We start from the raw sequence: 16999 nt of genomic DNA on the forward strand, positions 1-16999 counted from the left end.
CCGAAACCAATGATAAAAAAGATTAGCAAGCAAAAAAAAGATTAGCAACCAAATAAACAAAGCAGTCTCTAAGTCCGTGATTGGGAGTTCCATAGGGCAGCGCACAATTTGCCCAGTGTCGTCCAGGTTTGGCAGTCATTGTAAATAAGAATTTGTTCTTAATTGACTTGCCTAGTTAAATAAAGGTTAAATACATAAAAGTCCTTCCACTTGTACACAGTATACAGAAATGGAGGTAAACAGCTTATTCTGAAAAAGACCAAGACAGCAATCTTGATTTATACTGAACAAAAATATAAACAACACGTAACACGTCTCAAATTTTGTGCACAAATTGGTTCACATCTGGATTAGTAAGCATTTCTCATTTGCTGGGGACAAAAGGACACAAACATGTGTAGTTTTGTCAAACAACACAATGCCACAGAGTTCTCCATTTGAGGGAACATGCAACCAGCATGCAAGAAGGTCCACCAGAGCTCTTGCCAGATAATCATTGGGCCTAGCTCCCAAGCGGACCTTTGCCCTCCCAGGCCCAACCATGGTTGCGCCCCTGCCCAGTCATGTGATATCCATAGATTAGAGCCTAATTACATTTATTTCATGAATTGTAACTCAGTAAAATTATTGAAATGGTCAATTATGTTTTAGTTCAGTATAGTTTAGATACCATGCAGAATAGATTTACAGATCAAAATGCAGTATTTTAGAGAACCAAACATTGGCCTAGTTTATGCTTCACAACACATTTCTAAATTGCCTCTTCCATACTTTGGTTTTAGGCACGTTCGTTTTTAAAATGTTGAACTTGGGATATCAATTTCTTGTATTAGGAAAAAACACAGTTCAACTTCCCCTTGCCACAGCTGTTTGGAGCTCCTCTCAGCCCTTCACTGTTCCGTGTAAAAGTTATGGCATCCCAGTTTCTTCAGACAACTTTTAAAGTTGATATGACAAAATCATTAACACTCCTGTAAGTACTTGACAGATTCAACATGCTTTTTTAAATGACATTGGAAATTGCAAAACCTTTGTGTTATTCAATCAAAGAAATCAGTCATATTTGCAGAACCATGAAATCAGCCCACACGCTGAGCACTCATCTCTCAGAGTGAATAAAAACAAACTATCTTTAAGACTTCACCTGTGTTTAATGTTACAGTAATTCATCATGACATTGTGTAACATTTGATAAACTTCAAGTACTCCAGAAACAATTACGTTTGTATTGCTCTTCCTAAAAAAGTGTCCTGTATTACAAATGGGATTCATCATGAGCATCACATAATTCATTTCCCCTAATTATAGCTTATTGCAATCTACTAACATTGTATTTATCATGCCTGGATTTTCTGGAATGCACACCATTCAATGTTTATCTGAAAATATTGGGTATATTCCATTCTCTTCTAAGAAATGTAACAGGAATTAAACTCAATCATTGTGCAACTGTTTGTATCCGCAGCCATACCAGAGGAGGCTGGTGGTAGGAGCTATAGGAGGATGGGCTCATTATAATGTCTAGAATGGAATATTGAAACTGTACCAAACATAAGGAAACCACATGTTTGACTCCATTCCACTGAATTCCATTCCAGCCATTATAATAAGCCAATCCTCCTATAGCTCCTCCCACCAGCCTCCTCTGCTGGATATCCATATACAGTGGCACGGGACGACTTAAGTTCTTATCATAAAGCACTCTTTTAGTGTAAGTTAAAAACACTTGGTCCAAGTTAATTTAGCCTTAACATAAAAATATACATTAAACGTACTAGATAAAGACCTTAACCCAGGAGAGTTGAACATAAAGTAGTGCTGTAGTGTACCTGAGTGTCAGTAGCACAACCCTATTGTCAGGAGTTGTTGTTCCCACCAGTCATTTACTCACTGTATGTGCCAATCATACATTCATCCAGTTCAGTCCTCTCACACTATTTGGGAAAATAGCATTGGTTATGTGACAGGTTGCGGCTTGGTCTATGACTCGGGGTAGTTGTTGTCGTCACGAGAAGAAGCTTTCGGGGACGGGAGTCGCTCCGCTGCTTTCGCTCTTTCTGCCAGAAACCTGTCAAACTCTAAAAGGAGGGAGAAGGAGCCTTAGGCAGGCTTTTTTGGTCTCAAAAAGGATTACTCAGGACTTTGTAATAGTAAAAGGAAGCAAACTAAACTGTTGTTGGATCTACATAGCGATACCCAGGGAGTGGATGAGGAATTAAGAAATAGAAGCTCACCCTCACTTGTCACACCCTCTGAATCAGCCATGTCGTCCTCCTGTGACACACATGAAAGCCATGACTGTTATGGTCACGTCAACAGTCAAATGTCCAAACAAAATGGAATATGTTCAAAAATTCAGGAATGTTACATTTGCTGGGGTAAAGCACCATGCAGGCATTTTCAATTACTGTATACTATGCATAGTCCATAAAACCAAATTAGAGAGGGGGTACAAGGACTGGCACTGGTATAACATGGAACCAAGTTGGATTCTGCTTGTATACCATGACATTGAGTGAATGCTAACAGTGACCCACCTCGTCCACATCCAGCCACTTCTCAATGTCATCCATCACAGACGTCTGACTCACAGGGATCTGGGGGAGTTAGGGAAGAGGTTACTGTCAGGTTGTACTGTAAGCCACTGTTTTCCTGTGACCGCCAGACTCTAAAGTACCATTACCTTTAGATTTTCTTGGGCAATCTACAAATAACCACCATTCAAGCATGCTGACCCCTAGTATTCTGATTGAAACCAGTTTATTTTAGACGGGGAAACAAGGGATCCATCCACCACCAAAGTTATGGCAGGGAAAACAGGGAGAACAGAGTGGGAGTAATTAGCAAACATAGTAATAATTTAGAGTCATGATTTAAAAGGGATACTTGGGGATTTTTGCAATGAGGCCATTTTGGACACAAATGGTGTTAACGAGTTCATCTGATAGATAAAGGGCCTCATTGCCAAAATTCATTGCCAAAATCCAGAAGTATCCCTTTAAGATGTGCCAATACACACCATCTATCAGTTTCAGAAATGAACACTTATAAAACATGAATGCAAAAATCAAAGTAAGAAAAAAAATAATCAGATCAGGCACACCAGAAAAAAGATCATAGAACCATCTCAGTACAAAACGGAAAGGAAACAATCATTCATTAAATACACACTAAACATGCTTGAATGCAAAACATCCCAGCATAAGCCCCAGGGGTAGAATGCAAAAGGAATGGCACTGTGCCAGCCAATCAGACCCACCATTCCCTTTTCCATCATCCAATCAAACTGTGCAGTGGAGCTGAGGGGGGTGGAGTCTGGGCTGTCACCCTATACACAGATAGACATTTATATATGAACAAAGATACCGGTAGACATGCATGCCATAACACAAAACCATTGGGTTATGAACAAGGAGACAAAACAGAGACACAGACAGACAACCTTATAGCACTAACAAAAGTGCCAATTTTGCACATGAAATTGTGGCAGGACACAGAGAACATTGCTTAAACATATAAAGGCAGGGTAGACCTACACATGAACTAAGACAAAGGGTTATTGTACATATTAGTGACACTTAGTAATACTCCACAGGGCATAAGGACTCCATGGACACAAGCATTGCCCTTCCTAAACAAACATCCTTTCAAATCTGTCCTGGGTTAAATAATTCTGGGGTTACTGACCGTTCCAGTGTTCTGTAATCTGGTGTTTTGTGCTTGAGCCAGACTGTCGGCAACACCTTCATTCCGCTCACTAAAACACACATTTCACTGCTTAGAAAATGATGCAGTTTACAGTGTACATACAGTAGTAGAATAATAGCCATCTCCACAAGTAACCATTGGCCAAAGTACGAACAACTTTATTAGAAAACCAAATACAGAGGAGAAATGTTCCTTCAACATTTGTATTGCAAATGTTTGCACAGTTTTCTCACTGCCATGTAAGCTTGCAGTTCATGTCAGACTCCATTCATAATCCTTATTGACAGAATGAATGGCACAAATATCTTGAGCCAGCCAGGTTCACTTCCAGTCTTGACTAGTGCACCAGCTTAGCTGGAGCAGGACTTGTAACCTAAACAAGCCAGGGATTGACAAGACAACCACAGGACTAGTCCATTTGTTATACAGTACTAAGCCATGTGAAAGTCTTGACACCTGCTTTAGAGACCTGCTTTAGTAAGCTCCCTCTCACTCTTGCTATGAGTCTGAACAATCCATTCTACCATGAAAGCAAAACCTGGACTTTTGTTGGAGCTGTCTATTACCTCGGTCTCGGTTGTGTCTGTGAGATGCTCCTGTTCTGTGCAAATTCATCGAATTCCCTCATACCTATGTGGAAAACAGGGTTAAGAGAATGAATTGTACTATAGGGACACATTGAGAACCTCTATCAGATCGAGGAACACTGTAGTTACTTACGGAGTCCTGTCATCTGACTAGACACCGTGTCAACTGTTGATCGGCTGAGCTGGCTGTGGGTGGGAGCTGTAACACCAGGCTTGATTGCTGCACTGAGGTCAATAAGGTTGACGTAGGTCGGGCTCTAGGTGATTGAGAAAATTGTGAAGTTGAACAGTACATACCTCATCCAAACATGCATTTGTGATAAGGGTAAAGGACCACAGATCCTTAAGAAAAAACACTTACCTGCAGTGTAGCTCTTTGTCTCTGAAACCTGGAAAGGAAATAATGAAAATCATACTGCTATCACAGCAGGAATTATTGACTGTATCTGATGTTGTGATCATTTAGGACAATACCTCTGGTAGCGAGTGAATGTGGCATTGATTTCATCATTGGCAACCAGCAGCTCCTCGGTCAGTTTCTCCTCACTGAGTCTTGGGACCAGCTCCATTATCTTATCCTGCATGTCTTTACATGCTGCATACAACTCCTACTGACAGAGAGAGAGAGAGCAGGAGATACAGAGAGTCAGCAAAAAGACAGCAATGGACAAAAGAGAGATGGATACAAACAGATGACATGTGTCACAGCCATGGTTGGACAGTCATAGAGAGAGCCCAGCGAGTGAACCAACTAACCTGAAGCAGCTCTGTGTCTGAATGCTTAGCTGTTGCTGGATCCAGTTGAGACATCATATCTGACATCACTGAAAGGTTACCTCGAACCACTCCAAGGTCGGTCTTCAACTTTTTAACCTGGAATAGGAGTCAATGGCATCAGCACTCATATGCTAAATTGTGTGGGGTGGGGTTGGCATAATACTGTAAAGTATCAACTTTTATTATACATTCTGAATGTGAAACAAGTAACTGAAACATCCACAGTGCACAAGGTAATTGGATTTTAAAGTAATGCCCTGGAGTGAATTCAGCCTGCATGCAAAAGATTGTGTTACTAAAATAAAAGCCATGCCATTTTAGAGGCCCCTGTATGACGGGAGCATTCCAATCACCTGATAAGGTGTGAAGGTGAGGGGTCTCTGCTCGCTCTGTTGGGATGCAGGAAGCTGTGGTGATATGGGGACAGGCCTGGGGGATGAGGGTGCAGCAGATACAGTGACAATAGGCCCGTTATCAGGCACAGTCTGGTGGACAGAGCACAGGGACCAATTGAGTTAGAGACTAGTGTTAGGGAGTTAAAACAGCTTTAGAGAGGTTTAGCAGAAAGTTGTGATCTGTATTTGTCAGTGAGGAAATGCATGCATTTTCACCAGTCATTGTTTGAAGGTATACCCTATTTGGAGTGTGAATGGGGGAGTATCCGTCCAGTTCAGTCATGGGAAACTCCAGCCCTTTCCGTCTCAGGTCCTCGTACACAGAGACCACGCCCGTCAGAGCTGGCGAGCTGCGGAATGCGTCTGCCCATGCCTGAACAATAGACAAACACACATCATAAACAGCACACACCCGACAATAGCTAGCTGTCAATTCCAACACAGCTTTGTGACTTACTGAAGGTATGAGTACCAATGCCATCTCTCACCTGTATAAGGCTGAGCACCCGGTCATGCAGGACCAGAGGGGGATTGTTCTTGGGTAAGATGGACCTGACAAGAACCCCCTCAACAAACTCCCTGGTCGAGACTAGCACATGGAACCTGTGGCCACAGTTCTTCACACACGCTTCCAGTACCTGAGAACCAACATGACATAAGAGAGATGGAGAGAGAAAGAAAGTTAGGTTACAAGTTCATGAAGAAAAGGAAAAAGTATGGTGAATGAGAGAGGTAAATGTAACACTCACAGTCAATGCCAGCATGACCTCTCTGAAGTTCTTGTTTCCAACAATCCTCTTCTTTATTGCTTTGTATGAATCTCTAGGCCTGTAATCATTGTAGGTAAACAATCAACTTCAGACAACAAAAGCAGAATACAGTAAGCTGTCAAAGGAAAAAAACAGTCCATTATGTCAGAAGATACACACCCCTCCTCTGTCTCGTTGATGATGTCACAGATGTCCATGTTGAGAGCCCAGTCCTCCGACTGGAGACTGGAGCTGGTTGCATATTCTGAGAACAAAAACAATTGAGACATTGCACTTTATTTTGCATAAAATTATCTGGAAGACATAATCACTGTGAAACGGTCTCTGCCTCATAACACAACTCTCAATAGTTGTGTTATGATGCCTCTACTCATCCATGCCAGTTAAATCCCTATTTGTTTGTCAAACTCATTCTTTCTCCATCTAACTGACTGGTTCATGTGACCAGCATTATGTTCCTAGGCAGACGTTTATTTAAACAGATTAAATGTTCTGTCTTCATTCCTCTGAAAGGGAGGGGATAGAAACAGGACTTAGCTCAGTTTAGAAAGTAGAACAACCTCTCCTACATGTACTGTCTCATTGTGGTCATATACATTAAAATAGGCAGATTGTTTTTCCATCTATAATTATGTCACAGGGGGAGTTTAATCTACATAAAAACATGTTGGCAAGCAGATGAATTATTAATCATCAACGTTACTCACTCAAACATCTACAGTATATATGTTATTTCTTAAAGGCCCAGTGCAGTCAAAAAATGTGATTTTCCTGTGTTTGATAAATATTTTCACACTATTAGGTGGAAATAATACTGTGAAATTGTGAAAACGATAATGTTCTTTTAGTGTAAGAGACCTGAAATTGTTGCCTGTTTAGGTGGATTTTGGCCTACCTTGTAAATGTGTTAATATATTAATAAGAAAGAGTACCAAACCTCTGCAAATAACAGCTAGTTTTCATCTCCCACTCACAGTCCTAGCAAAATTATTGCTTGAGAAATTGCTCTTTGCTAAGAAGTACATTGTTTATTTTTGACCATTTGAATTTAAAACATTCACAGTAAGGTACTTAAATGGTTTGATATCGAGATAAAAATGGCTGCATTGGAACTTTTAAATAATTGTTTTAATTGTATTTATTTTAATTAACAACAAATCAATACATAAAGCACATGAGGGAACACAAGCATACATAGATTACAAATGGAAAATCAAGCTAGGGGGTACAATATCACATTACAATTATACAAGGACCTAAGGGACATACATATACTTACAATTATTTTTTGTTAGTAGAGCATTTAACCGTCTTAAAATACAGTTCAATTTCTTTTTGTAGGGTACGAAAATGTGGTTTTCTGTTTGTAAATTTACATTTGTGTATATGAAATTTGGCCAAAAGAATAATGAAATTAATTACATAAAAATGTTTCAGCTTATTTCTATTGTATGTAAAGAATCCAAACAGTACATCTCTCCACAATAGTGTAAAATCTTCATAAATGTGTTCAATTATAAACCTACTGATGTCTTGCCACAGTTTTCTTACATGCATACAATGCCAAAAAAGATGCAATACTGTTTCTGGGTGGTCATTACAAAAGAAGCAATTTGAGTTGATGTTTTCCTTAAACTTCTTCATATAGTGGTTGGCAGGATAATATTTATGAATAATTTTAACGGAAACTTCCTTAATTTTGTTAACAACACACAATAATGTATGTGGCAACATCCAAACTTTTTTCCAACAGATATGATCAATAAATCCATTCCAATAAGGCATGACATAAAGTATAGATACAACATCCTGCTGAAACAAGGTTCGTATCGCTCTATCGTTGTTGAATGGACCAAAAGAGAAACAAATCTTTCCTACTGATGAGTCAACAGGGTCAACAGAAGGTAGGCTCTGAGGGTCAGGTCTTGACACGTTCCTGAATAACATAGCAACACCTGAGGGAATGGCATCTAAAACAATTGCAAAATCTTTAGGTGTTACAGGGACCTTGTAAAGTGATAAGAATTCTGAGTAAAAAACCCTCTGCATTTACCAGTTGGCTCACCAATAGGATATTATATCAGAACCAATATTCTAAAAACAAAAGTATTTTTCTACAATATATCCCAATTATTCCAAATATAATATCTGTGTGGAGAAAAATGGTGTTTATAAATTAAAGTCAATGACAAGACCATGACAAGAAAACATGCCGATGAAAAGCAGAACGTTTCACTGGAACTTTGTCAATATTATAATTGCAAAACAACATGAAGTTAAGGCCACCAAAAGTAGAGAAGACATGATGAGGAATAACATTCCAGATAGAAGTGGGTCTTCTTAGGAATTGTTTTATCCAATTGATCTTAAAAGTATTATTTAAAGTAGTAAAGTCCAGAAAATTCAGTCCACCATTCTCACAAGTGTTCATTACAACAGTTTTCCTAATGTAATGGGTACGGTTTCTCCAAAGAAAGTTGAAAAGCATCAGGTCTATCTCCTTGCTTATTTTACTGTCAAGATATAAAGATAGAGCACCATATGTTAGTCTAGAGATTCCTAATAACCAAGGCTGAAGGTCTCTACCTTTTAAAGATAAGTCCCTCTGTAGCCATTGATTTAGCTTCTTCTGGTTTTTTTTAATAAGAGGGTTAAAATTTAGTAAGCCTCTAGACTTCTGATCCTTTGTAATGGTTATGCCTAAATATGTAAGTTATTCTTTTACTGGAATACCATAATATGAAAGTGTCACAATCTTTGACAGCTATGAGTTCACATTTAATAATGTTAAGATATAGACCAGACACTTTGGAAAAGGATTGTATCACATTGATCGATATGGGAATTTGGTTAGCGTCTTTCAGAAAAAGTGTAGTATCATCAGCATCAGCACCAGGCTTATAATAATTTCTTTACCAGCTATGGAAATACCTTGTACAGGACTATTATTTAAAGAATTTGCAAGAAGTTGGGTGATTAATAAAAAGAGGTACGGAGAGATAGGACAACCTTGCCTAATTCCTCTCTTTAACTCAAATCTAGGTGAGGTGCCATATTTCAATTTGATAGAGCTGTTACCATTTGCATAGAGAGTCTTAATAGCCTTACATAAAAACATCCCCAAAGCCAAGTCTCTCAAGGGAGTGGAAGAGAAACTGATGCTCTACTGTGTCAAATGCTTTATAAAAATAAAAAAAGAATGAAGCTATCCTCAGTTATTAGGTCTCAGTAGTCAAGTATGTCTAATACTAGTCTGACATTGTAATTCCATCAACACCTTGTGATTTATTGTTCTTTAGATGTTTGATAGACTCTAATCTCTTCAACTTTGATGGGTTCATCACACTGTTTAGATTCTATATCACTGATAGAATGAACATTATTCAGTGAGTTAAAAAACATATCTGTGGATCCCTGACAATATATAGAGCTATACAATTTTCTGTAAAAATTGCTCCAGTATTTAGCGATTAATTTTTGGTCATCTGTAATAATACCATCAGTGTTTAACTTATGGATAGTGTTATTTTTAGAGTGAAATTTCTCAAGTCTAAAGAAATAGGATGAATTCTGTTCTCCCTCCTTAATCCATTTTTTCCTAGATCTAATAAAGGCTCCTTCTGCTTTTAATTTATATATATATATTATCCAGTTTATTTTGTAACTCAATTAGTTCCATCTTCTCCTCCTCCGAGAGGTCGGCTGGGGACCTCTGAGAAGGGGAAGTTATCTTAATGATCACCTTTTCCTCCTCAGCTCTTCTGGTCTTAGCAAGATTACTACCATATATTCTAAGGTATTTGGACACCTCAAATTTAAAGAGCTCCCAGTTCTTGCAATACGATTTTTCTTCACAAGCCCTTTCCCAAAAGTGTGAGAGCAGATCTTTAACCTCAAATGTAACTATATCTTAATTTAATAATGAGCTATTTAGCTTCCAGTAGAATGCTCTACCAAGGTTAGTATCAGGGGTAAATATTTTGATATCAATGTAAATAGCCCTATGGTCTGTGAGGGGAGTAGTACAAATATTTGTAGTAACACACTCACTATCAATACATTTGGATATAAGCCAAAAATCTATTTGGATTGTCTTGAACCTGTTTTGTTACTCCAAGTGAATGATCTGTCAGCCGGAAACGTCTCTCTCCATACATCATCAGTAAGATCAAACTTTTCCATAAAAAGTATTAAACCAAAATTCTGATTGGTTCGCCTACCTGGGGGCCATCTATCAGTTGAATTATCTATTGTAATGTTAAAGTCCCCTCCTATCAATAATAACAAATTGGGAAATTTAGATAACCAATGAAGTATATGTTTCTCTATAGATTCAAGCAACTCATCATTCTCATGTTTGGTGTTGTACCCGTAGAAGTTTACAGTAATGAGTGTAATGTCATTGTAACTGATCATTCTCATGTTTGGTGTTGTGCCAGTAGAAGTGTACAGTAATGAGTGTAATGTCATTGTAACTGATCACAAGACAAATAAAGTGACCAAAGGGGTCACATTCCGAGTGTAGAATATTACCACCAAAGGTATTTTTCATTGTAGTGACACCAGCGGAGTGTTCAGATCCATGGGAAGGCCAAATATCGTTGCCCCACTGTAACCTCCAGAAGTTGGCATGAGTGAGACTCTCGAAAAAAGCAAAAATCTGTTCAAAATTGTTTAGCAAATAAAAATAAGACCTTGAGCTTCACATTGTTTCGCAACCCCCTAGCATTAAGAGAAACTATAGACAAAGACGAAACAACAAAGATGATATAAAAGTATAAACTGTAGTAGGATGAGTCAAAGACGTAGGAGCAGTGAACATAAACGACAAGGAACCGAGATCTGCACCATTTAAGTCAATTTAAAGTGAAAATAGCTTATTCCATAACCTAGACGTTATCTGGCTTTGAAATTCAACTCAACTGAAAATTATGTTCAAGACCAAACCAAGGGTTCTTGTAGTAAGAGAGACTAAAAACCCGCTTTAGTGTAATCAGGAACTATTCTGAGAAATAAAATAACAAATAATAATTTAAAAAGGGTACCTACTATTTTAAGTGCATATGAAAACTGATAATAAAATAATTGAATAAAAAATATTACATATAAACGTTCCTAAGACCTTTTTGGAAATAAGTATTAATAACTAAATAGAACAATATCCGTGTAAAGTCAGAGCAGACATGTATGCCCTTTAAAACAGTATCTTACTTACTGTATAAATAAAATAAAAAATACAGCTTTCAATCTTCTTCGTACATTTGTAAACAAAATAGGTCTTCTGGTCATACAAGAACAAACTAATACATTTAAATACCTGAGTATTCCTGAAAAATAGTCACCTGATGCTTGTTAGGTAAACAACATAAGGACAATGAGAATACCATGGCTGAAACCATCAACCTGTTCCTTCTAGTGAGATTTTAGGGATTGGAACTTTAATAAATTCCCCTTTCTTAAAATTAGGTCACGAAGGAAGGGAACAACTTTTCACCACCCCACCCAGAGCTTGCCAAACGATTGGTCTATAGACCAACAACAATACCCAAACTGGCCAATTAAATTGAGGATTAAAACACTGTAGACCCGCCTCTAGGGTATTATTGTGCGGTGCAAGTGTCAGTCAAGTCATAGCGTAATCTAAATATCTTTTTGCACTGTCAATCTTGATCAATTAACTAACTATAAGCAAGCAATTATCACAGTTTCGTTTCTTATTAAATACATAACCAATAACGCCAATTTCCTTTTCCATAGCCTACGGATTATCTAGTGTCGTTTTATGGAGTGATATTGTCTGTTTTCCAACAATAGCCTACCAATGTCTTGTAGCCTGTCATGCCCGATGCTACCATGTAAACTATCTACAAACTCACGCGCCAAACCACTATAAACCTACTTTATTAGTTAAAATGTAACAATTACCTATTCGCTGGCCCACCGGTGTAGTAAACGGGTTTCCTGTCAGAAACTCCATCCTTCTTTCTTTCTGCCAGTCAAACCAAAATCCCAAACTGCGCTTCCGTCGTTTCCACAGCAGAGGAGTTACCGCAAAGAATTGAAGCAGCACACATTGAATTAAATTAGGTTACGTCATCTGTTAAAGTGAACGTTACATTCACTGAACATTATTGTGTACTAATTGGGAATTGCAGAAAATGAGACCATATTAATATATGCAGATTAATAGGGTAGCCTACAATAGAGCCGCCAGAACAGTTGCACAGAGAGGAACAAAATAAACACTATTTAGCTAAAGGCTAAACGATAAACCATCTTCACATTCTACCCCATCAAAATACGTGGACTATGAAGCTACAGTACATGACCAAAAGTATGTGGACACCTGCTCGTCGAACATTTCATTCCAAAATCACAGGCATTAATATGGAGTTGGTCCCCCCTTTGCTGCTATAACAGCCTCCACTCTTCTGGGAAGGCTTTCCACTAGATGATGGATCATTGCTGCTGGAACTTGCTTCCATTCAGGCACAAGAGCATTAGTAACGTCAGGCACTGATGTTGGGCAATTAGAACTGGCTCACAGTCGGTGTTCCAATTCATTCCAAAGGTATTTGATGGGGTTGAGGTCAGGGCTCTGTGCAGGCCAGTCAAGTTCTTCCACACTGACCTTGACAAACCATTTCTGTATGGACCTCGCTTTGTGCACGGGGCATTGTCATGCTGAAACAGGAAAGGGCCTTCCTCAAATTGTTGCCACAAAGTTGGAAGCACAGAATAGTCCAGGATGTCATTGTATCCTGTAGCGTTAAGATTTCCCTTCACTGGAACTAAGGGGCCTAGCCTGAACCATGAAAAACAGCCCCAGACCATTATTCCTCCACCACCAAACTTTACAATTGGCACTATGCATTGGGGCAGGTAACGTTCTCCTGGCATCCGTCAAACCCAGATTCGTCCGTCGGACTGCCAGACGGTGAATGTGTTTTGACTTCTCCTGAGTCCATTGGCGGCAAACGCTTGGCATGAGGATTTTAGGCTTATGTGCTGCTGCTTGGCCATGTAAACCATTTTCATGAAGCTCCAGTTCTTTTGCTGACATTGTTTCCAGAGGCAGTTTGGAACGATGTAGTGAGTGTTGCAACCGAGAACAGACCATTTTTACACGTTACGCGCTTCAACACTCTGTGGTCCCATTCTGTGAGCTTGTGTGGCCTACCACTTCGCGGCTGAGCCGTTGTTGCTCCTAGACATTTCCACTTCACAATAACAGCACTTACAGTTGACCTGGGCAGCTCTAGCAGGGCAGAATTTTAACAAACTGACTTGTTGGAAAGGTGGCATCCGTTGACAGTGCCATGTCGAAAATCACTGAGCTCTTCAGTAAGGCCATTCTATTGCCAATGTTTGTGTATGGAGATTGCATGGCTGTGTGCTCAATTTTATACACCTGTCAGCAACGGGTGTGGCTGAAATATCCGAATCCATTAATTGTGTCATTGTTTCCTTGAGTCATGTAAACTTTAAAGTAACAATATTGTCAGCTCTGTGCTTCACGGCAATTTCAACTAATTCAGTTTTCTGCCACCAGGTCGCACTGTTTCATTATAGATCATGTACATGTTAGGGTTATGGCAGAGATGTTAGATTTACTAGTCAGTCTGTCACTAGTTATGTTATGGTATGGTTTCTATTTCACATAGGCTATTTCACTTTATTTACTGTGCACTATAAGGAGTTATAGACACGTCTATATTATTTATTACAGTATTTTTAGATAGTAATGAGAATATGTGCAACAAAAAAACAAATTATATGTACTGTGGATGCTATGACATTGTAATAGCATGTATTTATTGCAAAATTCCTAAAATATTGAATAGTTTGTGCATTTAAAGTAAATAACCTGTAAATTACATTCCTTAAATGTTGTATTCTTCCTCAAAGAGGCTGAGATATGCAGGAGAAAAGCCCAATAATTGACTTGTTATGCCACAAAGTTGAGTGACTCAGAATGACTCATGTGAAACGAAAATGAAAACACTTTAGAGGTGTTACTCTCACCGTCTCTACCTTTGCTGTTCTGTACCTCACAGATATGATTCAATTATATCACTAATAAAAAGATCATATCTTCCTGTGTGTTTCTGATTTGGTTTCAGGTGCTTTGAGGTAGCGAGAGTGTTTCAGAGCCGGTAATTGCATGTGTGAGTGTGAATATTGAACGTGCAGCAGATAGTGTTTGAGAGATGGTCACTGTCTGTGGTCATCAGATCTGAGTTGCTGTGTTGCACCTGGAATAGTTGTTTTGTTCATTAATGGTCTCATGAGTCTGGGAGTAAAGAGTGAATCAGGGTAACCATCACTGTGCTCTTCTCTGCTGCTGGCCTGTCACACCCAGGGGCTTTCTGACAACTGGGTTCCACAGCACAGAGACTGAAAAGGCACTGGCCATTCACTGTGACATTTTGCTCCACATACAGTATGTGTATTTCAATGGCATTCAATTGTCCATCTGATTCCAAGTGTTTTTCAACTGTACCAAAGGAGGTTGGTGTCACCTTAATTGGGGCACAGGCTCGTGTTAAGGACTCGAGTGGAATGGTATCAAGTATATTAAATAGGTGGTTTCCATGTGTTTGATGCCATTCCATTTGCTGTCCAGCCATTATTATGAGTCATCCTCCCCTCAGCAGCCTCCACTGATCTGTACCCATGAAATGAACGCTAACAAAAACAATCTGATTAACCATTATGGCCTATGTATACCATAATCCTAATGCAATGGGGATTTCTTATTAGGACATGTTGGTATAAAAATGTTTAGGGAGTGATAATCCCTTGAACCATGGTGGCCCATGCTATCTGATGTTGAACAATGGGTGTGAGAAATGGTCTTTCTGGTAAGGAAGGGTACCAGTGTGTTCCAATGCAAAGTCTTGGTGACCACTGTAGTGAACCAATAGCCAGCCTACATGGTCCTGTCCAATCCACAGCTGAAAGACAGTCGCTGGCACAGCGTGATTTCTTCTCTCAGAGGAAGCTCATGGGTTCAATACAGGGACTGCAAAATGCCAGTGGTCACCAAGATTGAGCCCAACTCTGAGTCAATAGACAGAAATGTCACATAAAATGATGTCGCATCATCACTGTCTGATCATCAATGTGATAAAGATGAATAGAAAATATAAACAGATTCCATGCAATTTGGAAGCAAGTCAATGTCTGGCCAATGTACTGTAATTTCTCCTATCTCCGGTTATTGAGCCAATTGTTTACAAGATCTTGCACATCACATATTGACCTGGGAACTGGGAACTGAGACATAATCAACAGTAACTTGATACATTGAAGATCATTATTTAGCTGTTGAACACTAGATCATCCAGGTGTGAGATTCTTTTCAGAATATAAATACTGTTCAAATTGATCAAGAAAAGGTTGCAGAAATGCATGGAATATGTGATGGAGGAAAGGGTCTCAACTCTCATCAACTCTTCCTCAACCCTGAGTCAGATAACACAATTACACAGAAGTTTTCTTTTACAGCTCTATCAACCAGTACTGATTCAATCTCCCATTGTCACACTTCAACAGTTTTCTAATCCTCCACTAATGAATTAAATGAAACCAGCCACAGTCACAGGGCACAGGTCAATGGAGATGCAGTCGAAAGACAGGCAGCAACATGCATGGTTGGAAAGGCCATCTCTTGCAACTTGTGTTCACCTATGCTTCCTAGGCAAATTTGTGAAACCACATGATTCAAATGCCCTTCATATATAATTGAGATGCCATTATGAACCTATACTTAATTTAATTTAATGTCACTAAATGCACAGTACTTAAGTTATTACTGGATTAATGTTGTAAAGCATATGAATTTGATATGATGTTGACTTACATTCTAACACCTCTAGTGTTAACTGAAACCACCTCACCTCAGCATGCTCTCTCTGACACCATGCTTTCAATTATAAAAAATAATAATCTCACAGCCTTCATTTCTACATTTGTCAATAACAACAACATTACATTGAAAGGCAAGGTGACATGTTGCTAGGGAACACACCTGTGAAGAGTGACTGCATCCAGTTGGAGCAGGACGCATGTTATTAAGGCATGCTGGGTTATTCTTCTGGCCCTCTGTGAGAGGCCTGAGATATTCCTCCACTCCACCAACAGCTTCCAGTGGGCAGCCTCCTGATCCCTCCCAATGTGCCAACTCTCTTCATATCTGACATGCACACTGAGATCTCTTCTTTAGTTTCACTGCTGTAAATGTCAAAATAATTTGTCAAGGGAACTAAATACATACAGCAGGGGAGCATACAGCCCTGACTATGGGGTTGTATTTACAAGGAATTGATTTGTCTGAACCTGCTTTGAGCTTTTCGGTCATAACAACTCAAAACCAGAGGGGAAGTCCAGGTGGGGAGAGGAGGGCAGGAGGAAGAAAGAAAAAGAAAAATGTGTTTGTCCCTAATTGGTGAGGCGTGTTATCTTCTGTGCAGGGATTGTTTAATGTCTCGGCCCACGCCGCATATGAGAACGAGCTAGCTGAGAATCAGCAGCTTCCAATTAGGGTGGGTTGGAAGTAATGTGTCTGAATTCTCTCTGTGCAGCTGCTTGATTGTATGCTTTTTTGGCCTGCAAATGAAATGCAGTGAGGTGTCTTCACTGACGCAGAGTCTGGTAATTTGCAACCGGCTGTGCCTCTCTCTCAGCTGTCAGGTAAATGCCACAGAAATTATGGAGTCTTCAAGTATCTTCAATCCACAACAATATCTCGCAAAAACAA

At 39.2% G+C, this 16999-nt stretch overlaps 1 protein-coding gene across 4 annotated transcripts; it reads right to left on the reverse strand.

The window, feature by feature from the left end:
* Positions 1 to 1131: 1131 nt before the first annotated feature.
* On the reverse strand, positions 1132 to 12310 carry LOC110538501 (target of Myb1 membrane trafficking protein). 4 transcript variants are annotated; one of them, XM_021625352.3, is made up of 16 exons: positions 12163 to 12306; positions 6397 to 6481; positions 6217 to 6295; positions 5956 to 6105; positions 5706 to 5840; positions 5426 to 5557; positions 5052 to 5168; positions 4770 to 4903; positions 4657 to 4684; positions 4429 to 4552; positions 4275 to 4338; positions 3688 to 3757; positions 3260 to 3328; positions 2538 to 2597; positions 2235 to 2274; positions 1132 to 2078 (listed from the first exon to the last, which is right to left on the reverse strand). In XM_021625352.3, the coding sequence occupies exons 1-16, from the start codon at positions 12212 to 12214 to the stop codon at positions 1981 to 1983; spliced, it is 1437 nt and encodes a 478-aa protein (XP_021481027.3). In that variant the 5' UTR covers positions 12215 to 12306; the 3' UTR covers positions 1132 to 1980. The 4 variants fall into 4 exon arrangements, with proteins under 4 accessions (XP_021481027.3, XP_021481029.3, XP_021481030.3 ...); XM_021625354.3 differs by lacking the exon at positions 3260 to 3328 and having other exon boundaries at positions 12163 to 12310; XM_021625355.3 differs by lacking the exon at positions 5426 to 5557 and having other exon boundaries at positions 12163 to 12300.
* Between the last annotated feature and the right edge of the window lie 4689 nt (positions 12311 to 16999).

This window comes from Oncorhynchus mykiss, chromosome 12 (assembly GCF_057628025.1).
Source record: "Oncorhynchus mykiss isolate SJ-2025 chromosome 12, ASM5762802v1, whole genome shotgun sequence".
Taxonomy (NCBI): domain Eukaryota; kingdom Metazoa; phylum Chordata; class Actinopteri; order Salmoniformes; family Salmonidae; genus Oncorhynchus; species Oncorhynchus mykiss.